Below are 27,128 nucleotides of genomic sequence, written 5' to 3'. Positions count from 1 at the left end.
TGGCACCTCCGCCATGGCCCGAGAGGAATTAAAAACTTGGGTCAGAGCCCCTGCGATCTCCTCCTTTGTCTCCCTCAGCAATCTGGGACACAAATCATCTGGGCCTGGAGATTTGTCCACTTTTGAGCCTGCCAACACCTCCAAAAGCTTGTCACTCTCTATATCAATTTGCTTAAGAACTTCGCAGTCTCTCTCCCCGAGTTCGATACCTTCATCCTCATTCTCTTGGGTGAAGATGAATGTGAAGAATTTGTTCAACACTCTAGTGATGTCCTCTGGCTCCACCCATAGATTGCCTCCTTGGTCCCTTATGGGCCCTATTCTTTCCCTGGTTATCCTCTTCCCATTGATATATTTATAGAATATCTTGGGATTTTGCCTACTTTTATCAGCCAGAGCTTTCTCATATCCCCTCTTTGCTCTCCTAATTGCTTTGTTAAGCTTCACCTGCACTCTCTGTACTCCACTAATGCCTCCACTGATTTGCTTCCCTTGTACCTGCTAAAAGCCTCTCTTTTCCTTTTCATCGTAACCTGAATATCTCTGGTCATCCATGGTTCTCCAGGTTTGTTACTCCTTCCTATCACCCTAGAGGGAACATGCTGAGCCTGTATCCTCCCCATTTCCTTTCTGAATGCCCCCCTTCCACACCCACTGCTCCTGTGTAGATTTCCCCACAAGTAGCTGCTCCCAGTCGACCTTGGCCAGATCCTGCCTTATTTTATTAAAATCCACTCTCCCCTAATCCAAAACATTTTTTTGCAACTTGTTGATTTCTTTGTCCATAACAAGCTTAAATTGTACCATGTTGTGGTCGCTATCACTAAAATGCTCCCCCACCATCACCTCAGCCACCTGTCCGGCTTCATTCCCCAGAATTAGGTACGGCACTGCGCCGTCCCTTGTCGGACCCTCTAAATATTGACCTAAAAAGTTCTCCTGTACACATTTGAAGAAATCCACTCCATCCAAGCCCTTAACACTATGTCTATCCAAATTAATGTTGGGAAAGTTGAAATCACCTAATATAATTACCCTATTATTATTGTTTTTGCACACCTCCGTAAATTATGCACATATTTGCTCCTCAATTTCCCGCTGATTATCTGGGGATCTATAATAAACGCTTAACAATGTGGCTGCCCCTTTTTTATTCCTAAGCTCTACCCACAAAGCTTCATTCGATGCCCTTTCCAATATATCATTTCTCCTTACTACTGTGACTGACTCCTTAACTAATAATCCAATGCCTCCTCCTCTTTTACCCCCTCTTCTGTCTCGCTTGAAGATTCTATATCCCGGAATGCTGAACTGCCAATCCTGCCCCTCCCTCAACCACATCTCAGTGATGGCTACTATATCACAATTACACGTGTCAATCCTCACCCTCATCTAATCCATTTTACCTGTAATATTCCTGGCTTTAAAGTAGAGGCCATCCAGCCTTGCCTTACTCCCTTGAGACTTAATGCAGCTGTACTTACTCTGACTTGATTGTTTTACTGTATTATGATGTGTCCATATTCTGCTAACATTCTGTGACCCCTCCCCCTGACAAATTAGTTTAAACTCCTCCCAACAGCACTAGCAAACCCACCTGCAAGAATGTTAGTCCCGCTCTGGTTCAGATGTAGACCGTCCCACTTGTACAGGTCCCACCTTCCCCAGAAATGTCCCAGTGATCCAGGAATCTCAAACTTTCCATCCTGCACCAAATCTTAAGCCACGTATTCATCTGCGCTATTCTCCTATTTCTGAGCTCGCTAGCATGCGGCAATGGGAGTAATCCAGCGATTGCAACTCGAGAGGTATTGCATTTTAGTCTACTGCCTAACTCCCTGAATTCTTGATGCAAGGCCTCATCCCGCTTTCTACCTATGTCATTGGTACCAACATGTACCATGACCTCCGCCTTATCACCCTCCCCCTTCAGGATGCCCTGCAGCTGCTCAGTGACTTCCCGGACGCTGGCACCAGGGAGGCAACATACTATCCTGGAGTCATGTTGATGGCCACAGTAGCGCCTATCTGTTCCCCTGACTTTAGAATCCCCTATTGCTATTGCTTTTCCTCCCCTGTTGTACAGACAGGCTGCTTGTGGTGCCAGAAGCTTGGCTCTGTCTGCACTCCCTGGAGGAACCAGCGCCCTCATCAGCCTCCAAAATGGAATGCCGATTTGCGAGCGGGACCCCAGGGGACTCCTGAACTACCTGCCTGTTTCTCTTGGACTGCCTGGTGACCACCCATTTCCTTCCTCAAGTCCCTTCATCTGCGGTGTGACCACCTCTCTAAATGTGCTACCCATGATGCTCTCAGGCTGGCGCGTGCTCCACAGTGTCCCCAGCCACTGTTCCAGCTCTAAAACCCAAGCTTCCAGGAGCTGCAGCCGGACACACTTCCTGCAGAAAGTGCGGACATTGGGGGATGGGGCTTGGGGGGAGGGGAATGATTTCCCCAATGGACGGCATGGTGGCACAGTGGTTAGTGCTGCTGCCTCACAGCTCCAGGGACCTGGATTCGATTCTGACCTCGATTGTCAGCCTTTGCGGAGTTTACACATTCACCCTGTGCCTCTGTGGATTTCCACTGGGTGCTTTGGTTTCCTCCCACTGCCCAAAGATATGCTGCTTAGGTGGATTGGCTATGGCAAATTGTCCTTGAGTGTGTGCCCTTTGACTGCCTAGTACCTGTCCTCGGTGTACCCTGCCTAGCACCTATTGCTTGTTGGGTTAGGCTGTGACCTCCTGCGACCCTGAATTGGAAGAGGTGGTTCTGGAAAAATGAGTGAGTGATTTCTCCTATGCTTCCACATGCAGGGTTGTTTTGATTGGATGAAGTAAGATGAACCAAAAGGTCTTCCTCATTCAAAAGTGTCCTGTGATCTGGTTGGTCCATTTGCTCGCAGTGGATTACTGAACGAGTGATGATGATGCAATTCTTCAGGTAAGATGTCAAACCAAGGCTCCAGCTGTCTGCTCAGTCAAGGTCAAAGATCCTGCAGTGCTATTTGAAAGAGAAGGGCTTTCTCTCCACTGTCCTAGCTCTCCTTCCCTGAATCACCACTGCCAAAAATAGGGCTATTCATCTCATTGGGTTTCATGGCGTTGTGCTTATATAAAAGTTGTTTCACTTCAAAGTAAATTATTGTGTTTGTAAAGCACTTTGAGAATTTTCAGAGACTGCATCAGTCCTGAAAACATAAATTCATATGACTTCTCCTGGGGTTTCACTTACCACGTAGAGAGACATAAAATGGATGAGATAAAAAGTCTTTTTAATATTTAACAATGATGACAGTTGTCCAGATAGTTATATTGTGCTAATTACAGCACCATGAGTTTTTCATTGCATTGCAGTTTGGCCACCACAGGGGTCCACTAAACCAAAACATTACCTGTCCAGAATCAGACATCAGTGTGTTTTTACTATAAACTTTGCATCTTAACAAAAAAACAGATTATAATAGGATGAGGAGGATACACAAGGTTATTATTGAAAGACTGATTTTGTTAAGATTACTCTGCTGAATTAATTGAACCAAAAGGAAATGTTTTTATTGTGCGACAGATAGATCAGTATACTTTATGACTTCTGACATATTCTGTCTAGACAATGTGGTGAGGCAGTTAAAAAGCTAATAAAATACAGGGATATAAAGCCAGAAGAGTGTAAAACAAGTTTACCAAGGTAATGCTGCAAGCTGTACAACACAATCATTAGACTACACTTGGTGTATTGCGTGAATTTCTGGCTGGCATGCTGTAAAAGGAACATCAGAGCATTGGAGGAGGTTTGAAGAAGTCAAATAAGCAGATAAGGGCAAAAGGAATGAGTCTAAATGTTTAGGTTGGAATGAGTGATGAGAAAAGTTAAAAAGTCCAATACAGCATACAAAGATAATGGGGAAGAAGATAGAAATCTCTTTGAGGCATAAAAACATCAAATGCTTTAAATTAAACTCTGATTAGTACTTTAAAGTTAGGCTCATAAAATTAGCCATAATTATAACCTAATGAAAAATAAAATTTATGTCCTTAAGCAAAGAGTGATGCATGTCTAAATGAGATGTCAGGCAGAGATGATATCAAGATTTTTGGGGTTTTTAACAATTAGAAGCCATACTAGGAGCGTCAGGTACTAGATCAGACTTGTCCAATGTACGTACGGCAAGTGAAGTCCCTCTTTGCGGCCCCCCCGAGCCAGTTTTCAAATTTCCTGTCAAACCGGTGAGCTTCAATGGAAGATTCTGCATGAAGCAACAAGCAGCAAATGAGAGAGAGGAACAGTCTCTGAATGGAGGAGCAGTGAACACCGGCATTGGTGAGTGTGTTGAGGGCTGCCAGTCGAGGGAAGCGAAGGTATGGCAAGGCTGGAGCCCGGGGAGCCAAGCAATGATGGGGCTGGAGCCTGGGAAGCCAAGCGTCAGTGGGGCTGGAGCCTGGGAGGCCAAGCAACGACGGAACTGCAGACGGGAAGCCAGGTATGTTAGACCTGTGGAGGATAAAATTATGGCGGCCTGGGGAGGGCGATGTTGCGTTCGTCCTGGAGAGGGCGAGGTCACATCGGTACCAGAGAGAGCAAAGTATTGCCTGCCCGAGGAGGAGACGGTGCTGCAGTGAGATTGTGGGGGAGAGAGAGAGAGAGAGAGTGTGTGCGTGACAAAATGCGTGTGTGTGTGTGTGTGTGTGTGAGTCTGCCTTGCACCCAGTCTCAGTTTCTCACTTGCTCTCACCACCACACACCAACACATATACACACAGGCAGGCACCCACTCACAGTGGGTGAGGCTGAGTGACTGAACACCCTGAGACTGGGAGTGAGCCACACACACACACACTGATCCTCTCACATTTTTATTAATTGCTCTTTTTTAACATAACAATTTATTGTTGCACTTTTGCTCAGCAATTGTTTGTTTCCTTGAAACCTCAACTTCTTTTTTGAAATTCAGTTTAATGTTGTGCCAAACCTTATCTTTCTGAAATTTGCTCATTGGCCCCACTGAGTGAGAGAAATATGCAAATGTAGCACCCAAATGAAAAGGTTGGACAAGCCTTTATCAGGTGGACGAGCTTCGGTGGCCAAATTACTTTTTCTTTTCCTTCACTTTTCAAATATTCTTTTGACACTAATGGTTAGAAATCCTTAGGCCAAAACATTTACTAAAAAAGTTAATGTGGCATTAAACTCCTCAGGTAACTGTAATAGTTATTCTATTTTTTTCCTATTGATGTAATCTATTGTGAGCAATGGAAACCTTACTCTGAAAAAAGATAATTAACTTTGGACTAATCCACCATGTATAACTGAACTGTAGTTCAACATTTTTAATAAACCTATATCAAGATATTTAATTATGCTTTGTATCCAGAGGAAATATCATTTTTTAAAAGTTAACTAAGACACAATTCATTGTCAGTGATAAGAATGAGTGTCAGGAAGATATAATAACTTTGATAATGTTATTGGAATTTATTGTAAAGTAGAGTAATAGTGGGGTCTGTGACGGGGTCCTTGTGTGTAGAGCAAGGTGGTTTAATTGAATTACAGGCTGCTGGTCTGAAGGCTTTGATGTATCAGAAGATGACCTATGTTTGAAATATTAAATAGGTAAACATGGGGGAAGTTTTAGAATGTGAGGTATAAAGGGAACATTTGCATTTTTAAATAAACCAGGGTAGCTTGAACTCAAAAGAGGGAGTGAAACCTAGCCAGAAAAAGTTAAGATACAGTGTGTTTATTTTTCCCAAAGCTTACTGGCAAAACTGGTACTAAGAAAGATGTTTATTATTAGACAGGTAAAGCCCAAAGACATAGTGAAACAATGGGAATTTGCATTCAAGGGGGAAAATATGTATAAAGGAGTGAAGGCTGTGTGCAAGGGAATGCATTTTAAGATCTTACATAAGTGTGAAAAGCAACTAGCCCATATAAACCTTAAGCTGCTGTCTACAAGGAACCAAAGCTGAGAAAAACTCACTATAAATTTGACTATTAAGGGTATCATGTTACTTTGCCTGGGTTATTTAAAATCTATGTGTCTTACTATTGCCTTAACAAAGGTGTAACTGGGAGTTAGATTAAGTAGGAGAGCTAGGAATTATCATAGTAGTCATTTGTAAGCCTATGTATGTGCTTAAACTCTTTTTTATTTAATAAAGTTTTAATTTAGTTTTTTAAGAAACCTATAAGACTCTGTGGTCTTATTGCTACTGAATTCAAGGCATCTCAAATTATACAAATTGCAAAACAGTTGTAGCAGTTTTTTCAAGTTTGCCTTTGGAATTTGAGCAGCTCAGCATTTACAATCGGCTGTCCCCTAACAATGAGCTAACTTAACATGTTGAATATATCAGGGAAAGTCTTAATATGATCAAAATAATATAGCTGATGAAAATGAGTTAAATGTACAAAATTTAAAAAGGCATAATTTTCACTTCCTTTCCCGTTTAGTACAAGGCTGATATAAACCATGTCAGTTTTCCTACAAAAATCTTAACTGAGATTCTCAGTTAACTTATAGTTTGATAAATTTCTACATCCATGTTGTTAGAAAATTAATTGTGAGTTTTGTAATGCAATGGGGTGTATAAAAATCTGAGCTGATCTATATCAATTTGGATATTGCTATTTTTCAGTGAGTCCCAAATATTAGAGTAAATGAATTACTATAAGTTGTTTTGATAAACTGTCATGCCACTTAATCACTGAAAAGAAAAGCAGAGGCATTTAGCAATATATAAACTAATGTCCTGATAAGGAGTGATTTCACAATCTGTCACTTGCAAGGACTGTAGCTCAGGAAATATGCAGCGCATGATTTTCCTTTCCTAATAAACACACTATCACTAATAGCCTAATAATGAGTTGTGCATCTCCAATTGCTCCCTGGACAGTTCTGGGAGCTCTGAACTGCTGAATCACCCATGTGTGTTTAAGAATTTAATTCACTCTGTGTACTATTTTGAGTGCACTGGTTAATTAATTTATGCTAAATTTCTTTTTGTGAAACCACTACACTCATAATGCACAGCAAACTAGCAGTGGAAAACACTGACCTTGCATCACTTCAAGAAACAGTTCACTTGAATAATACTATGCTAATCCCTGCACAGATCACTTGATGCTGAGAAAACTTATAGGGCTGAATGGATAGGATATCTGCCAACAGCAGTTGTTAAAATACAGCTGTTACTTTGTTAAAGTCAGCCTGTATATTGTAAAGATTTTTCCAGATTGCAACTGGCAATGGCTGCAAGGAAGAAGAGATGCAGCCTGGGTGGAAATTCCCAGAATTGCAGTAAGTGCAGTAGTGGGCGGGTAAAATGGAGACCTACATGCTGACTAAAATGGTGGGTTTTCACGCTGTATCATCCCGAGCCCGACTCATTATTTATTCATTCCTGGGAAACACACCATTTCCATAGTGGGCGGGCTCTCATTCACCCGCAGGCCATCACCCCACTGTTGCTTCACACCGGCAGCCATCTTTAAAAGGCAGCCGCCAGCAAAGCATGCATCACCATTAGCTCACCACCACTGCCTGGGAGACATGGCCAGCAAAGGATAAAGACTGCTTCCCCCCACTTCAACGACGATTCTCTCGAGTAACTGTGGAGGCGTGCTGGGATGTGTTCTGTCCTGCTCTGGCCGCGGCCTGGGCAGCAAAGTCACAAAAGGATGAATGATCTCTTCTGTTTTGCCAAGGTAAGTCACTCTTCTCATCACTCCCAACTCACACACTCACAAACCCATCACACACTCACAGGGCCCTCAGTCACTGCCAGTGCAAGGTACATCACCATTCACTCTTTCATACTCACCGCGATTGTCCTCATCCCAACCAAGGGACCACTTGCCACCCACACAGGCCAGGCACACTTATCATCTGGCCCGGCAGGCATCCTGATACACTCTTATCTGTGCAGGACAAACTGGCTCACAACAGGAGGGAAAAGTCGCAGACAGGTGGAGGGATGCAGAAATTAAAGTTCTGACAGAATTTGAAAACTGAGCCATCCAGCTGGTCGGCAATGACTGGGACCAGTCCTCTGTTGACGGTGAGATCAGCACTGCTCTATCAAGTGAGGATACAGTAGTGCAACATCCATCAGACAACCATATTGTGAGTGATGTGTCCTCTTCCACAGGCCACTGCCATGCACTCATTATCTCACCTTGCATTTGCAGGCATGTCTGCCAAACAGCTGACAGAGTCCATGACCCAGGGCCTCCAATCAAGCTCTGAAGAAACCTCTGAAGACCACTCTGAAGGCACCCTCCCTGAAGTCCTGTCACAGTACTTCCCACATCCTCCACCAGCACAGAGACACACACCTCGGTGGGACGTAGCTTTAGAATAGCCTTGGGATCACCATCTAGTGAGCACATCGCACTGTCTGATCCATAGCAGGCAGAAGCAGGGACTTCCCAGGTGTCCGGCATTCGGAGGACTGCTAGAAGCCAGAATGTTGCTGAGTATGAGTCAGATGACGAGTCTCTGGACTCGATCATGTCACAGTGGCTGGAGCTGCAAAGACAAACTGGGGAACATCAGGAAGGGATGTCTGCTGCATTCCTCAGGTTGCAAGGCATGATGGAGGAGTCTGTCCAACTTCAGGCTGAGGTGATTGCGCCAGCATTGCAATGAACCGAGGTCAACACTGGTAGGATGGCGGCCGCCATGGAGACCTTGGTCCAGGACATCACTCCTTCACTGCTGCGTGGGCTTAACTCCATCACTGATGCCATAGTTGGCCTCCAACAGTGTGTATGTGAGAGGGGTGTTGGGCAGCTTGATCTCACTCCAGCTACTCCTTCCACTCATGGAGTCAGTCAGGGGCCCTTGGGCACCCACAGGGAGGAAGATCAGCAGGTGCACACTCCGGGGTTATCCACCCAAGTGACTCTGGGAGTGACCGGCCCATCTGACTCTCCCCTTCCTGTGACCTCCACAGCTCCAGCTTCACAGGCCGAGGAGGGTGCCACTGCCACACAGCAGGACCCCGAAAGCAGGCCAGGGCCCTCCAAGTCTTGGCACTCCACAGCATTCCCACCAAAGTCATCACAGACAGGGCATCACAGTCAGCAGGCTGCCTCCACCTCCACTGTGGATGTCCAGGGAGCACCAAGATGTAGCGGCAGGGTTAGGAATGTTGAGGAAAAGTATTTGCACAACCTGGGCACGGGTGTTGATCACTTGTACATAATGTTCATTATTGTCAATAAACTCCCAAGAATGTCTCCCTGCCAGTGGCTCCTTGTCACTCAGAGGTGAAACCATTCTGCACAAGATAAAAGGCAGGTGTCTCAGTCCAGGGCCTCTTCCCTGTGCTCTGTGCAGCCTTCAGACCTCAGTGATGGTCTAGCCGCACACTCCCTGGAAACATTACTGATGCCTGCCCCTCGGCAGTGCAGGTCATTGCTGCCAGAATGTAGTGGGCAGGGGCCACAGAGTTCTCTCATACTCTCTGTGTGCTCTCAGCACCTTTAAGATGGGGCTGGCCCCCATCACACCAGCATCTGCGACCAGTGATGCTGTGCACCAGCTCCTAAAGGGCTGAGGTGCTGAAGGCAGACACAGCATCAGATGTGTCCAAAGTTTCATGCCTGCGTCTCTGAGATGACCCTCTTCATGAAGTGCAACTGACCTGCCCTGGGCCAGACAGGAGTTAGACATTCTCAGAGGCTATGTGAAGATCTATGGAGTGTCCTCACTGCATGTTGTCATCATCCTCCTGCGATCGAGTGACTTTTAAGGCCTCCACTGCATCTCCATGACAGGAGCATTCTCACAAGAGGGTATTGGCACTGCCAAAAGCCAGACTGCATCAAACGTTCACAACTGTGATGTGAGGATCTACGGGGACACCTCACTGCATGTCGTCATCATCCTCCACAAATCTGGCAGCTATATGGGCCTCCCAAGTACGCCTGCCTCATCTTGCCAGTGTGAGAGCCTCATCCTCTTCATCGCCACCACTGAGGACCCCCTCATTCTCATCCCTGTCAACATCCTCCTCGTCGGAAGAGTCGTGCAGCTCCTCCATCTCCTCCTCAGCCAGCTCTTCTCCCTGTTGCAGCACCAGGTTGCAAATGACGCAGCGGACGATGACGATGTGTGACGCCTTCTGCGGACTATATTGCAGGGCTCCACCAGACTGGTCCAGGCACCTAAACCGCATTTTCAGCATCCTGATGGTCTGCTCCACCAAGTTGTGAGCTGCTGCATGAGCCTCATTACACCATCACTCTGCTGCAGTTTGAGGCTGCTGCACGGGTGTCATCAGCCACGGCCTCACTGGGTAGCCCTTTTCCCCAAGGAGCCAACCCTGCAGCCTCTGTGGACCCTGGAAGGCTGCAGGGATCTGTGAGCAACTCAGAATGTAGGCATCATGCACACTTCCCACAAACTGTGCACACACCTGCAGTGTGCATATCTGATGGTCACATTGCAGCTGTACGTTCAGTGAGTGGAAGCCCTTGCAGTGGATGAAGTCCACCGAGTGTAGTGATGGAGACCTGAGTGCCACATGAGTGCCATCAATCGCACCCTGCACCTGTGGGAATCCTGAGATCAGTGCAAATGCAGTGGCCCTTGCATCCTGGCTGTCCCGGTCCCAGGCAAAATGCACAGAATTGTGTGCCATGGAGAAGATGACATCCGTGACCTCATGGATGAATTTGTGGGCGGCAGATTGTGAAATCCCACAGAGGTCACCTGTGGAGTCTGGCAAGGAGCCACTGGCATAGAAATTGAGCCGCATGGTCACTTTCACAGCCATTGGCAGTGGATGCCCTCCAAGTCCCCTTGATGCCAAGTCCTGCAGTATGTGTGCAGATGTGAGGCCCCAGGTCCCTAGACATGCGCAGTTGTTGGTGACACTGGTTCTCAGTCATCTGCAGGAATGACAGGCAGCGTCTACAGACCCTGGGTGTCGCTAAGTGCCAACCAGCCACGGCTCACTGTCGCTCATAAGAAGCGTGTGCGGGAGCCCCTGCTGCCCCTTCTTCATGAGGTTGTTGCTCCTGCCTTTGTGCGACCAGGTGCCTCAATCACTCTCTCCTCCATCTTCTAATGTCTCTGCAGGCCATCAGGCATACAGCTAGGTCACCAGGATCCATGATCCTGATGTGGTCATCCTGCAGCATGAAAGAGAGAGAGGCATGGTTATCATGGCTGTACTTAGCATCCTTTCCTGGCCCTGTGTGACTGCCCCTTAATGCTTCCTGGAGCGTGCTGGTCACCCCTCGTATGGCCAGAGATGAGTGCGCTGCATGGCTGCCCTGTTGATCTGAAACTTGGGGGACACTGGTAAACTGGGGTGCTGAGATTGCAAGGAGCTGTGAGCATCTCCAGCAGTGACTGCTACATGGCCAGCATTGTCGAGGAGATTGTACAACGTGTGCAGTCCAACTGCTCCGCCGTCCAATAAAGTGGTGGTGGACTCTAAGTCTGTGCTGGGGGGCGGGGCTGGGGGGGTGGGGGCGGGGGTGCGATAAGGTGTGGAGAGCTTGGTGGCCCTTTGATGCCTCTACATTGCTTGCATGGGCTAGGAGCCCGATCCCAATCATATCAATGTGACTGCACCTGATCTGTCTCAGTTGGAGAGGCATGGTCAGTTTATACAGGTGTCCCTAATGCGTGGCCAGTTCCCTCGCTTACCCTGTCCCACACCTTGATTGTTTGTGCGTGGGATGCAGCGCCAGGGCAGCACTTGACACTCACCCCCCCACCCCACCGACAGCAGTCTCCTCTAAGGCAGGCCAGCACTTGCCCCGGACACCACCGTCAGCAGTCTCCTCTGTGGCTAGGCATCTGTTGGCTCCACCCCCCCGGCGCCCCTGAGGCCTGTAAACAATGGGCGAGCTGTGGTGAACGCTGCTGCTCACTCACCTCAGGTCCCCCAAAGTGAAAGCCACCAAGTACACGTCACCTGTGTGCTGTTGTGAAACACGTCGGTGTGCTTTCGCGCCGATGTGATGGGGTTCCAAGAGCCTGGCGGGATGGCCTTTTGATTATATGCTAATGTATTACAATTAGCTCCCTTCTGACCGATGGCAGGAAATGCGGCCTGCCGGGGGCGAGCTCAGCGGGTGATTGCGACCTGCCTTCATGCCGTTGTGAAGCAGATCGTGTCATATTTTCCGCACATGCCACATATCACGCCCGCCACCAGCGAGCTTAGAAAATTCCACCCCATGTTTTTTTTTTGAGAAAGCAATTTTGGACATCTTGCTTCATGAGGTCCTGCAAAAATGGGTGGTCCTCTTAGGAGTTGGGTGGCAGTTTCTGGTATTGACAAATGTCCAATATTTAGCAAAATGAAAGAGCATGTTTCCCGCACACAAAAGTCATGAGGGAAAAAAAAACAGGATTCAGGGAAGTTGCCAATGTAAGTGTGCTTGCAGTTTAAGTAATTTAGCATACAACCTTATGAAGAATGCCAACTGCAGTTCACCTTTACCTTGGTCCAATATCACAGGGGACAAATGTGCATTATTTTAATTAATCACAGCCTACGTTGCTATAGTCCATACTCCATTGCCATCATAGAAATTTGCTTTTAATGTTGTTCATTAATTTTGAAAAATAGGAGCACTCAGCGCGCTATCGCCCATGGTAGCAGTCTTGCCTTTGAATCAGGAGGTTGTGGGTTCAAATATTACAGCAGCGATTTGAGCGCAAAATCTAGACTATTAATCCAATCCTCTAGTGAGGACTGTCAGAGGTGCTATTTTTCAGATGAAATGTTAAACCAAAGCCGTGTCTTCCCTCTTAGGTGAACTTAAAATATTCCATGGCACTGTTTCAAAGAAGAGGAGGATAGTTTTCCTTTATGTTCAGGCCAATATTTATCCATCAGCCAATATAATTAAAGCAGATTATCTGGTTATTATGATAGAGTACTGCTGTTTGTGCAACCTTGCTTTGTGCATTTTGGCTGCTGTTTCCTACATTACAACAGTGAATACAAGTCAAAAGTACTTAATTGGCTGTAAAGCACTTTGGGACTTCCTAAGGTCATGAAAGGTGCTATATAAACATATTTCCTTTTTTTTGTTCACTGGCAACATGAGCTACCTGCATGCATGTTTATGAACTCAGATGACTGGGAGGTTAGAAAGCTTGGGTTCTTATAGTCATGTAACTTTTTGTTCTTGCTTAAAGATACAAACCAGAGGGGGTGCTTTTAACTTGCATCCATTGACTATACATGAAGAAAGGGTGCTCTCAATTCAAGAGCTAGAACCATAGAACCATAGAAAAGTTACAGCATGGAAGGAGGCCATTCGGCCCATCTTTTCCATGTCAGCCCAAGGAGACACAGGTGCCCTTTCTAATCCCACCTTCCTGCACCCGGCCCATAGCCCCGCAGCTTACAGCACTTAAGGTACCGATCCAGGTACTTTTTAAAAGGTACTATGGTAGCCAATAGTCATACACAGGCCAAGAATAAGAATCTTCCTATTTCTTTCATTCTTCCTTTCTCTATTCATTCATTCATTCAGTAAACTTATCAATTAATTCATTAATCCCCTAATACGTGAAACATTTGACACCGAGACCTGAATCTGGAAGGAATATAAGTCTTCTTTGTTCAATTGTAAAATACTTCTATGTGCAGGAGGTAAGAAAGATTTTATGAAGCCATGAATGACACCCAAAACTTTGGAAATCGTATCACTCAAAAAATAAACAAAGGCTCTGCATTCTGATGTTCTGTTTCTCATGGTGGAAGTGATCAATTCTTGCTTTGGCAAACAACGCATAAGTCACCTGTTTTATGCAGTGATGCAATGCAGATTGATTGGTTTTCCTTATGTCCCCAATGGCTCCTTGGAAAGAATTTCATTGGAAATCACAACACAGAAACAGACTGTTCAGCCCAAGTAGTCTGGAATAACCTCAATGAAAATATTTTTTAAGGCAGTTCTTAACTTCACTGCTGAAATGCCCTGGAATTCAGCTGCTTGTCCTCCTGTAGCACATTACACAACTTTTCATTGCTTCCATGGGGAATTGGAGCCTCCAAAGGCATGCTTTCTCTATCAGGGCCAGATAATTTCCTTTATGGTCAATATACTGTTGCCAGAGTAACAGTAAAAAGAAGCTTTGCTCCTGCAATGTCTTCTCTTGCATTGAAGAGTTCTTCTTTTAAGATTTATTTCCTCATTTCTGTTTAAGCTTCTTTTACCACCACTATGTTTAGCCTCTTGTCCTCTGGTAATATCATGTTTGGACAGACTATCAGAATTTTTATTGTGGTTTTCATTGAGAATACATTCTTAATTTCTTAAATAAAAATGTAGGATTTTAATGCTGTAAATATTAATTATCAGATCATTTGTATTAGTGACTTTGAATTTTAAGTAGATAGCAGCTTGCCATAAAATCTTATCGTGTTTGGCAGCTGTTAAATACACACTTGTGGGAGTTCGTTTTCAACCTGATCCCCCGGCAGGAAACTAATGGCATTAGGTCACTGCCTATTGTACACGCAGGACAATATTACTTTTCATTGACTCCAATGGACAGGTAAGTTAAAATTATCTACTTGTTTTTTCAACAAAATATGTGTCGCTCACCATCAGATAATATACATCTGGGATAAGTCTGCGGCTATATCTAAATGTACTGGCATAATAACCATGCTTTAGATTGTATTTCAAACCTGGGTCCGAAGGGAAGTGATAGTCTTTTGCACTTCCACCACAAAACTGTTGAAATCCTGAGGAGCCTCGTGATTACTGGGAAAAACTGTTGAGTTCAAAAATTCACTGAAGTCTTGCTTGTACCTGGTATTCATAAAAAGAGTTAATCATTTAACATACAAAGAAATGGTTATAGTCAAGAAACAATGAAATGGGTACATTATAGTCAGTGAATTCTTAAAATGAAATTTAGTTTTTTTTAAAATATAGGTTCTCAGATGAGCTAACAAAATAAAAGGAGTATTATTTTTTCTCCTGAAAAACTCCAAATCAAACATACATGCCTATATGCTTTTTTTGAAATAGCCAAAATATTCACTTTTTTGCATGGCTCTTTTTCAAACTGACTGACCACCATTTTTTTTCCTTTGCAGCTGTTCATTGGGTTAGTTTTCTTGCCCACCTCTTTTCTCCTGGAGGTGGTACCTTATTCTATGTTGTGATAATCAGATGCCAGCAGTCCTACAATGTTTGTGAATCTGAACAGTAATGGTCAGCTGCGTGGGGCATCCAAATTCAGCTTGGCTTGCTCCTCATCTGATGTTCCTAAATATGATCTTCCAGTAAGCTGGCTTTCTGCCTCTCTAGAACTTAGATGCTGAAGCCAAATGTAACATCCCTAGCATCAGTAGTAGGGAAAATGCTAGTCTGGTATAAAGGATGTGATAGCAGGACACTTAGAAAATATCAACGGGATTAGACAAAGTCAACATGGATTTATGAAAGGGAAACCATGCTTGACCAACCTATTGGAGGTTTTTGAGGACATAACTAGCAGAATAGATAAGGGAGAACCAGTGGATGTGGTTATTTGGATTTTCAGAAAACTTTTGATAGTCCCACATAAGAGGTTAGTGTGTAAAATTGAAGCACATGGGATTGGAAGTAATATATTGGTATGGATTGGGAATTGGTTAGCAGAGAGTAGGAATAAATGGGCCTTTTTTGGAATGACAGACGGTGACTAGTGGGGTACCGCAGGGATCAGTTCTTGGGCCCCAAGTATTTACAATATACATCAATGATTTGGATGAGGGAGCCAAATGTAATATTTCCAAGTTTGCTGACGACACAAAACTAGGTGGGAATGTGTGTGGTGAGGAGGGTGTTAAGAGGCTTCAAGGTAATTTAGAGAGGTTGAGCGAGTGGAAAAATACATGGCAGATGCAGTATAATGTGGATAGCCATGAAGTTATCCATTTTGGTAGGAAAAACAAAATGGCAGAGTATTATTTAAATGGTGAAAGATTGGGAAATGTTGATGTACAAAGGGACTTGGGTATCCTTGCACACCAATCACTGAAAGTAAGCATGCAGATGCAACAAACAGTTAAGAAGGCAAATTGTATGTTGGCCTTCATTGCGAGAGGACTTAAGTACAGGAACAAGGAAGTCTTATTGCAGCTGTACAGGGCCTTGGTAAGACCACGCCTGGAGTATTGTGTGCAGTTTTGGTCTCCTTACCTAAGAAAGGATATACTTGTCATAGAGGGAGTGCACTGAAAGTCCACCAGCCTGATTCTTGGGATGGCAGGATTGTCATATGAGGAACGATTGGGCCGATTACATATGTATTCACTGGAGTTTAGAAGAATGATACGGGATCTCAGGAAGATATATAAAATTCTGACAGGGCTGGGTAAACTGGATGCAGGGATGTTGTTTCCTCTGACTGGGGTGTCTAGAACAAGGGGTCACAGTCTCAGGATACGGGGTAAACCACTTAGAATGAGATGAGGAGAAAATTCCTCACTCACAGGGTGATGAACTTATGGAATTCTCTACCACAGAGGGCCATGGAGGCCAAGTCACTGAATATATTTAAGAAGGAAATAGATTTCTGGACTGTAAAGGTGTCAAGGGGTATGGGGAGACCATGTGAGTATAGTGTGGAGATAGAGGATCAGCCATGATCATATTGCATGGCAGAGCAGGCTGGAAGGGCCAAATGGTCTCCTCTTGCTCCTATTTTCTATGTTTCTCTCCCCACTACCACGTCAGTCTTTAGTAAAATATACATTGTAACCATTTTCTCATTAATAAGCAGCTTTTCTCTGTGCTCTAGGTCAGCCTACTACCTTTTATTGTTCATTCCCAGGATTGTGTTATAATTATGGATGGGGAAGGCCATTCAGTCCATCTTCATTCCTCAATCTAGAGAGATCATAGCATCTCCTCATTTTAGCATCCAATTATTTCTTTAAGAATTCCAAGACTGGTGCCTCCATTTCTCCAACTGGAAGTTTATTCATACAATAATCATTCTTTGTGTAAAAAAGAATTTCCTGACATTAATCCTAAATTTAGCTTTTAATAATTAGAACCTGTGCCTACTTTCCCTGAACACAATTTAATCTAAATTAATATTTCAGACTAACATATTCCATTTCTTAAACTATTTTATACAGCTTTATATGATTACTTCTTATACTTCTCATTTTCAGGCTCAAAAAATAGAAGGGGAATTTTTTAAAATCACCAGACAGAAAATAGGTCAAGATGAGTCGACCAGCTGCTTTACACTGTCCCTGATTATAATTTCCAGTGAAGACAATGGAAATGAGAATAGGATGGGGTATAAAAATGGCCACTGAATTGCTATTGCCCATTTTTTACCTGGTGATAAAAATTCAAATTCTACACCCATCCCACCCCACCTCTCCCCCCTGCCACAATGCTTTTCAGTCATTGCTCCCCAGGGAGCCTGTTGTGCTTCTCATATGTCGAGCCCTCCATCTGCTCTGGGTAAATACCAGTGGCATTGGGATGAGGCCCTTAAGTGTGTATTAATTGCCCATTTAAAGGGCTCAATTGACCGTGGGCCAGGAAAGCCTTCCACAGGCCTTTCCACCATGCACTTAATTGGGGTGAAGGTGGGAAGGTAGCAGGGCCCCCACCCGTCATCCTCTCGACCAATTAAATGCTCCACACCACCAAACTTGCCAGTGGGAGGGCACAAGATTCCATCCTATGTGTTGATCAGTTTTCTTCTCATGTGTAGTACTTTATACTTGTATGCATTAAATGCCATCTGCCATTGTTCCTCCCATTTACAAATTTTATTCCACTCATTGGCATTTCTGAGTGGATTCCGCCAAACCAATTGTCCCTCTCAGCGTGGTATCATTTTCAAATTTGGCTTTTTTGCATTAAGTTTCTGTAAATACAAATTGGAAACAAAAGTCCCAGCATAAAGTCTATTGGAACCTTGCTCAGTATTTCCCAACAAACGAAAATAAATTCTTCATTGAGTAGTCATTGTTTTGGAACCTTCAGACAATGTCTTATCTGATACTAGCATTTACCATGCCTTTCCCAATTGCCTTTCTCATGGTATCTATTTACCTCATATATCTTTTATCTTTTAGCCCAACACCATGCACCAACAAGGGTCTTCAGTCTTATTGTAATTTAATATAATTAACAAAATATTCTTTTGTATTCATCACAAAACTAGGCCACCTCAACAGTGTGAATGCAATTGGGCAGGATATTAAGGTCGGCGAGCGGGGACGGGGCCCGCTCGCTGCTGCGTAAAATGACGCAGGATGACGTCGGGTGGAACTCCCATCCTGCCAATGGCCTATTGAGGCCATTTAAAAACTAATTGAACTAGTTAAAGGACCTGCTCATCCAACCTAAAGGTTGGCGGGCAGACCAGGAGCCCTGGCGGGCTTCAGAAAAAGCATGAAACCCATCCACAGCCAGAATGAGGTTTCATGTAGGTTTTTAAAAATTTAATAAAAGTTTAATTAAAAGTGATGGACATGTCTCAACTCACGTGACAGTGTCATATGAGGGGACATGTCAGGGAAATTTTATTTTTCTATATTTAACATTCTTAAATTTGGCGCCGATCTCCCTGAGGCAACACTTAGCCTCAAGGAAATGAGGGCTCTCTTTCACATGCACACAGGGAGTGCATAGTGCTTCCTGGTGGATGCCACACTGGGCGGGCCTTAATTGGCCTGCCCACGTAAAATGGCAGTGCGCCCCCAATTGGGGGTGCCGAACGGAGGCACACTCGCTCCTGAGCTTCCCCCCGGACAGGGGGGAGAATTCTGCCCAAAATCTCAGTATGTAATGTTCACAATTTGCAACTGGCAAGGGTACAAGTGATATAATGTGGTCTTTCACATGAGTAAATTGCTGATGACAGAACTATATTTTATCCCATTTGGGACTATTTTTTGGTTCAAAACCATGTTGCGGAATCAGACTATTGGTTGGTGCTTCATTATTTACTTTAATTGCCTCCCCTCAAATACCATCTTTCAGAATCTCCATCTATAAGCTACATACCTTCCTTGTTGTTTATCAGACCTTGGTGCAGCATCCCTTGTATTCTTATCTTCTGGATAACTGAACTCTGATGAACGTTTGCTGCGGAACTGGTGTGAAAGTGCATTAGACTGTTCTCTTATTCTACAATCTGCACAAACAAACAGAGTTCATTTTGAAGTACTGTAAGATATCTTTCATTGCCAGCAACGTGTTTATCTCTCCATACCAGGGGTCGCCCCTAAACACCCAACTCTATATCCCTTTTGTACTGTCATAAATATCATATTACTATATTTGGACTAAGCCAAATATTTCATACAAAATTTACTGCATTATGAAAAGATCACCTCACACTTCTTTTACTGGCTTCCAAGTGTATCAAATGTGCGATACACTTTCCAAATTAGGTAGTTTTCTTTGCATGCTAGAAAATTTGAAAACATTGCAATGCAACTTTTACAAATAGTACCTCAAGACCAAAACAAGGAGAAACTCATTCTTTGAAGGCATAAAGCTCTCAATCTATTCGTACCACTGGGAATTTCCTTGGAGTAGCTCCAGCTTCGATGCCATAACTATCAGAGATGTGGTGGAAGCCCTATTTACACAGGTTATATTGGCTTGTAGCGCACTTCCAGTAAAGTTACAGTGGTGGAGCGGAGCAGCTCTGAGGAAATTCCGGGCTTATTCACAGGCCAGTGGAGGGTACAAATAATAATACTATAACCTTAAAGAGAATTTTAGAACTTTTAAAATTAAAACAGTAAAAGGGTTAGCAAGTCTAATTATTTGCTTCATACAAAGAATTGTTGCTACCAGTGCCCAAAATCCATACTGCTTGTAGAGTAAACAAAAATATAAAACAGATGTTATTACAGTATAACTTCTAATCTCTGGCATTATGCAAATGCTGTTTGCCTTGAAATAAGGAGCCCAGTTGAATAGAAACATAAAAACCATAAGCAAGGTTTTCCACTTTGGGGGAAAGCTGATGCTGTCAGCTTTGCACCTTCCTGACATCCTAACTGCTGAGACTGGTGACATTTTCTATAGTCAGCTTGCTTTGCTGCTATAGTCCTTATTCTAATTTTGATCAGCCTCCAGTTCTAGGGGTATGTGGGGGAAGGGGGCAGGTGTGTCAACCTCTGGTTTGCTGCAAAGTAGGGTCAGAATATGGTGAATTTTGAAAACTCATGGGATGCAGGGAGATTGAATTGATATGGAAAAAATTAAATAAATGGGTCAAAATGGGACATGTTTTTATATTTGTGAAAAAAACTTTCATTTATTAAATAAAAGCTTTAGGAAACCTCATCCCACTTGTGGATGAGTTTTCCTAAAAAACGCGAAGGCCGCTAGGCCTTTTTGCCTGCCCGCCAACCGTAAGGTTGGATGGGCAGCTTTAACAAGTACTTCAATTAATTTCTTAATGGCCCCAATAGACTGTTTACATTTCGGTGGGTGCGCAGCTGACTCTGGCCTGCGCCCACCAAACGAAATATCACGGGACTGCGCAATGACATCGGAACGCATGCCTGATGTGATCGTGCACCGTTTTATGCACCGGCGTGTTGGGCCCACCCCGCACATCGACTGAAAAATGCTGCCCCAGATGTCCAAAAGACAGATCATATCCATTGCTCCCATTTTTTTTTTTGCTGGGGTAATTTACAACTCCTCTAGATCTACTTTTTGTTTCTTTACTTGTCCCATTACCAGCCCTTTTGCCTTGCACCATGAAACCTTGTTGTAATTTCATCTCTCCTGCCTTCCACACTAACACAGACCTTCCCTTTCATTCTTCCCCCCTCAACCTTTTCTCCGACTCTGTACTTGCTTACAGCCTATTAATTCCCTAACTTTTTCCAGTTATGATGTACCTCAAACTTTAACTCCTTTCTCTCTCCACAGATGTTGTTGGATCTGCTGAGTATTTCTGGCATTTGCTGTTGGAGATTTAGTTATATTAAAGGTAATCCAAGCATAAAATTAATTTCAAAACAGTCTTGAATGGAAATGTTGATTTTCATACTGTAATCCCCAGCAATGCAACATTGAAACCAGCTTTAGAAAACAAGCACATAAGAATCCAACAGTGACAGACAGTTGAACACAGACATGCATTTTAGTGAAAAGGCATGTAGCTGTTAATATACAGGCTCCAGCTAAAAATTGAGTTTATTTTGTTTCAGTCTGAAAAGGTATTTTACTAATGGCTGTTTTGCAATCAGGTGAAACCAATTTAGAGTAATCTCTAAACTCTTCACTTCTAATCAAAAGATTCAATTTCAGTTTCTGAATGTACTCTGCATGAACATTGTGCTTTTGAAGTATTTAACATATTAATCTTGATGTTTATCTGCACTTCACTAAAAGCTTTTAGATGTTTGCACAACAATGAAGAGAACTCTGGAGTACATCAGCCTCATTTTCTACATTCTTAGGTTTTCCCTTATTAGTTAACTTGTTGAAATATATCTATGCTGTAAGCAAAAGAAACATAATCAGAATTTTGATCAGTTTATATTTCAGACTTTCTTTTTAACTGAAACAAGCTCTGTGTTACTTCCTAGCCTATTCTAGACTTATAAAAGATTGCTCACAATTAATAGCAGTCAGAAATTTGTATTACTTTCAGCAGAAACTGACAAATCAGTTTTTGGTCTTTTGAAAGGATTGAAGATGCATTTCAAAATTAATTATATAAATATGACAGAAATATATCATATTTTAAGTATGTTCTGCATTGAAGTAGATCTTTGATTTCCATATCGAAGATGCCCGACATGGAATTCAAATGCTTCCGAATAGTATTGCTTTTATACATTTGCATTTGTTGCCTTTGATAAAATGTGAGTATTGAAACAATATTTTTTCAATCACGTTTTTAAAAAGACTCGCCTCGAACAACAGGTTTTGAAACTGTCTCCTCGAGATAAGTCACCAGCTTAGACAGTCTTAAGAGTTGCTGACGCATTTGGTAAAAAGGCTCCCGCAAACCTGGAAGTGCAAATGAGTCAAGTGAACAGCACAGCTTCACTGTACATGTTTAGCAATCAATTCATTGAAGGAAAGATTTTCATTGCTATATTAAGCTTGCATATGTATAGGATAGTTTTTAAATTTCACTGTGCTTGTTCTTTAGGCATCCTTGAATTACAAATGCTTAAAGTATAAATTCTCACTCAAAGTATGAAATTGAATCCTAGGTATTGAATTATAAGGCATTCGTTTCACTGAGGGGTAGGGGTAAGATGATAGAAACCTCAAGAATTTAGCTAGGGCAGTTCCAGATATCAACTAAAGTTTGAGATGGGATTATTATCTTTGTAGGTGCCTGAGGTTTGTGTATTATCTTATAATATACTGGGGTAGAACTTCCTTATGAGTTATCCTGAATTCCTGCATGACTTTGATTAAAATGCTGCAGAAACGGATGAAGTGCAGAGAGATCAGCAAACCCTTTGCAGAAAGTCCATGTAGATGAGTTTAATTTTATACCAGATACAGTATCATAAACCAGATTTTGCTAATTATAAGTTAAACAGTTACGTTGCCAAAGGTATTTAGTAGAAATAGTTACAATCTCTTGAAGTGACATTTCTAGAAATGCTTTTGGCTATTTAGTGAAAATATTTTAGTGAGAGTGCATTTTTGTAACTTATCCATTCTCAGGATATGAATATCTCCAGCAAGGGCAGCATTTATTGCCCATTTCTAGTTGTCCTGAGATGATGGTCATGGGCCTGTTTGAACTGCTGCAAATTGCTTTTTAGCAGTTGCAATGCCACCGCAAAAAGCAGTTAAGAGTTAGCCACTTTAATTTGGGGCTGAGTCACATAAAAGCCAAACCAGGTAAGGATGGCAGATTATTTTCACTAAAGAAAGTGTGCAGGCACAATTGGATAAAGTAAGCGTTAATGAAATTTCCCTCATGAGTGACAGGACCACATGAACAATATTGCGGTACAACTAGTGGGTAATTTTCACCATCACAGCTTGAGTGGTAAATGGGCAGAGTGGAAGCCAATGGAAATGTAAAGGGAGAATGGATGAGTGACTCACTCTGCTTGTTAACTGCCCAATCAGTGAAGGTGAAAGTTAGCCCTGAGATTTTTCTTAGGTTGTCACAGAATAACAGAAAAATACTTCAGATCTCAAAATATTTTAATTTTAACATGTGTTGTTGTAAATCTTTGGTGCTTTAATGTGTTATTCTTAACTGAATGAAGCATCATAACACTGTTCATCTCTCTACCACATAAACTTTGTAGGAGTTGAAAATTTTACAGAAACTCGCCTCTCTTCTTGTAATTACGAACACGTTGGTAGATACGATTGTAGTGCTGGATGAGCAGTGATGTGCGATTATGTAAATCACGAACATTAGGTGCAAGACCTGAAAGAAGAGCTTACAACAAATACGTAAGGGAACAGAAGGACACACTTCTGGAGAAACAGACAGGAAATTTTAGTCACAATAGCATAAAAGACAAAACGAAAGAAGGCACATACAATAGATACGAACACGATACTTAAAGTATGCATACAGACAGATATAGGGCATCAATAGTCACAAAAATGCAGGGTAGCACACAGTAGTATTTTATAAAGTGGATCTTTAAGAAAAGCATCACCAAGCATTAAATAGGGAGGAAAATCAATTGGAAGAATTGGTCATCATATTTGATACAATGTTATCATGGAGACTTATTTTTTAAACTCATTTAAGTGCAGTTCAAATAAATCTGTTTTCGTAGCATTAAAAATCTTTAGAAATAGGTTTTGTTTGTCATTCCTAATTTCTCCATCATATGTTCTCTGAGGAAGTCACATACTTGTGGCTACAGAAATTTATGTTCTTAAATTTACTTTAGAAGATTATCAGTCACAATAGAATTTATTTCAAAAAGGAGGAATTTCCTATTTTTTCCTGTGATATTAATTTTTTATCTCTCCCTGTTAGTATACTTCTCCATGCTTATGTTATCCTCAAACTCGGCGCTAAAATGCTTTCCTGACTGGCCTCCATAAACACAATCCCATCCATAACTCAACTTGTGTATCCAGACACTCACCAAGTTCCATTCACTCACCACCCATGTGCTTGCTGACCTAAAATGTATCCTGGTCCAGCAAAGCTATGTTTAAACACTGTCATCCCCATATTCAAATTCCTTCATACCCTCCCTGCAGCCCTCCAAGAACTCTCCATTCCTTTGATTTTGGCTTTTTCAGCATGCCCCACTTCCTTTGTCATGCTGTTGCTGGCCATGCCTTCAGGCATCTAAACCCTATGCTCCGGGGAGGCAATGGTGTAGTTGTATTGTTGCTGGACTAGTAATCCAGAGACCCAGGCTAATGCTCTGGGGACCTGGGTTTGAATGCCACCACAGCAGATGGTGGAATTTGAATTCAATAAAAAAATCTGGAATTAAAAGTATTTCAAGATGTGGGCTTTGAATTCAGTAGTAATTAGACCAAAGGGCCTTATAGGTTTCTTATAAAACTAAATTAAACCTTTATTAATAAAAAAAAGGATTTTAAACACTTACATAGGTTTACAAATTACTACTATGACAACCCCTAACTCCCAGTTACACCTCCATTAAGGCAATAGTAAACACATAATAGATTTTGAAAGTTCCAGGCAAAGTAACACGATAGCCTGAACAGTTGAATTCAAAGTGAGTTTTCTTAACTTCAGTTCTTGTAGACAACAGTTTGAGGCTAAGAGGCCGGAGGCTTTTCACACTTGTTAGATCTTAGAAATCCTTCGTTCCTACACACAACCTCATCTCCTTTATACAGATTTCCCCTTTGAATGCAAACTTCCATTGTTTCATTATGTCTTTGGACTTGACCTCTCTAATAATAAAAATCTATCATAGTACAAATTTTACTAGTAATCTTTGGGAAAAATAAACACACTGGGCAGAATTTTGCTCTTGGTTGGCGGGCGGGCCCACCGGCTCGGCAGCAGGTGGGCAGCTGAACTCTGCCGCCGAAACGGGGCCTGCCGCCATTTTGAGTGGGTGGGCCAATTAAGGCCCGCCTAACGGCCTTCCCGACAGGAAGTGCTATGCTATGCCTGTGCGGGGGTTGGAGGGACTCCCCATCTGTCAAAGTGCGCTCTTTTGAGCATGCCTTCCTAAAAATTTAAAGGGGGTTCCTCCTAAAGTCATCCCGCGTCATTTTCCTGTCAGCGAGCGGGCCCTGCTCCCAAATCGCCGACGGGAAAATTCTGGCCACTGTTTTTTAACTTCTGGCTAGGTGAAACATTTTACCTCCTCTTTTGAATTGAAGCTGATCTGGTTTCTTTAAAAATGCAAATGTTCCCTTTACACCTCACATTCTAATGTTTAACCACTTAACATTTCAAACCTCGCTTATCTTCTGATACATCAAAGCCTTCAGACCAGCTGCCTTTAATTCAATTAAGTCACACACACACAAACACAAACACACACACAGGCCCATAAGACACAGACCCTACTATTACTCTACCTTACAATAAATTCCAATAACATTATAAAAATTATTATATCTTCCTGACAAGCCAATGAAGTACTTTTGAAATGTAGCCCTACATTACAAGGGAGGAATGTAGGAATGCCTCAGTGCCCCTGAGGTAATTAATATCCTGTCTTCCTAAGGTGTATTCCAGATTGTGTTGCAATGGAAAAGTTTCCATTAAACTTTGGGTCTCTGCTACTAGTATTGCATTACAACAAAACAGATACATTTCCATACATTAGACATTTCAAATGATAAATTTTAATACTAGTCATTTAAAACAGGGGGCTTGATTTTACCAGGCCCTTTTGAGATGGCTGGGAGGCAGAAGGGTTGATAATATGGAGGGGAAGGTGTCAGGAGGGGGGCCTAATGTCTTCCCATGGCCATAGCATAATAGTAGCGACAGGAACATCAGTGGTGCGGCTACCCTACTGGGCAGCCAATTGAGACAATTAAATGCCCAATTAAGGGTCACCTCCTACCCAGATTGATATTTTACTGGCATAGAGAGGGCCTGCTGCCAGGCTGATTGACTACAAGGTAAACCCTGGTGGTCTCCCAGCATGGTTTCCGGGAAGTGGGGTGGGGGGCACATACCTCCCTTAATGGCTGACCCATGGCTGACAGAGTGGTCCCCTAGGTGCAATAGTTGCCTCCACGGCTAAGTTGCTGCTGCACCCGCACCAAGTACACCCCTCACGAGGCCAGCCTGCCTCTCCCTGGTTTGCTGCAAAAGAGCTTACCCCATCTTCAAGCAGTGGCCACCACTGGCATTACTGCTGCCTAGGCTGCGAGCTGCCAGCCCCTCGATTGGGCATGCAGCTCTGGGAGATATGCCACTGTTCTCAATTGGATGACGGTCCTGGTAGTGGTCTGGTAATTAGCTGCAGTCTGCAAAATGCCATCTGAGGGTCCTGCCAACCACTGGCGTGGGTTCAACCCCTACCTTTGGTCCAATGGCAGGACTTCTTTGATTGCGATAAAATTCAGCCTAGTATATTGGTAGCGTTCACTGAACTGCATATGTTTCAGGATATAGTTTTTAAAAAGTTCAAAGAAACCCTAACAAAGTCAATCAGATTTGTAATTTTTTAAATGTTTAATGGTGTAAAGAAAAATGTTCTCAATACTTTAGTTGAAAGACATCCAAGCTAGCCCTAGTTTCTGAGACAGGGAAAAAATATGATATTTAGTAAATCTCATAAAACCCTAGGACATTAGGCAGTATTCCTTGTGAAAGTAAATTGGGTTTTCTTTTCCTGCCTACTGATCCAATAATAATAGAAATGAATCAAAGGTTAGAAGCAGTACAAACCATGTTAATTTATACTGGATTAAACTGACCTTCACAACAATCTTGCCATAATCGCAAATCAATTTTTGGAATCTCATCACAGGTTACATATCCTTGAGGGTACTCTGCTTTTAAAAAGACATCCGGCTGGATCTGCTGAATATCGTCACCATTGTGGCAGAGCACACTCGCAAGAGAACTTTGTTTCAGCTGTGTTACTTGAGCTGGGGTAAATACCCCTGGATTCTCATACCAGAACCTAGGATAGCACATAAAAAGCAGCATGTGGCTTTTAGTATTATTTTATTTTCACATA

At 42.9% G+C, this 27,128-nt stretch overlaps 1 protein-coding gene across 1 annotated transcript in view; it reads right to left on the bottom strand.

The window, feature by feature from the left end:
- Positions 1-27,128, bottom strand: part of LOC121279297 (peroxidasin homolog) — a 659,434-nt gene that overhangs the window by 22,171 nt on the left and 610,135 nt on the right. Inside the window, exons 19-21 of the mRNA XM_041190436.1 lie at positions 26,863-27,071; positions 19,018-19,147; positions 14,676-14,799 (exon numbers count right to left, since the gene is read on the bottom strand). Coding sequence (XP_041046370.1) covers positions 14,676-14,799; positions 19,018-19,147; positions 26,863-27,071 — 463 coding nt within the window. The remainder of the gene's footprint in view (positions 1-14,675; positions 14,800-19,017; positions 19,148-26,862; positions 27,072-27,128) is intronic.

This window comes from Carcharodon carcharias, chromosome 6, assembly GCF_017639515.1.
Source record: "Carcharodon carcharias isolate sCarCar2 chromosome 6, sCarCar2.pri, whole genome shotgun sequence".
NCBI classification, from domain to species: Eukaryota; Metazoa; Chordata; class Chondrichthyes; order Lamniformes; family Lamnidae; genus Carcharodon; species Carcharodon carcharias.
This window is presented reverse-complemented; position numbering and strand designations above follow the sequence as displayed.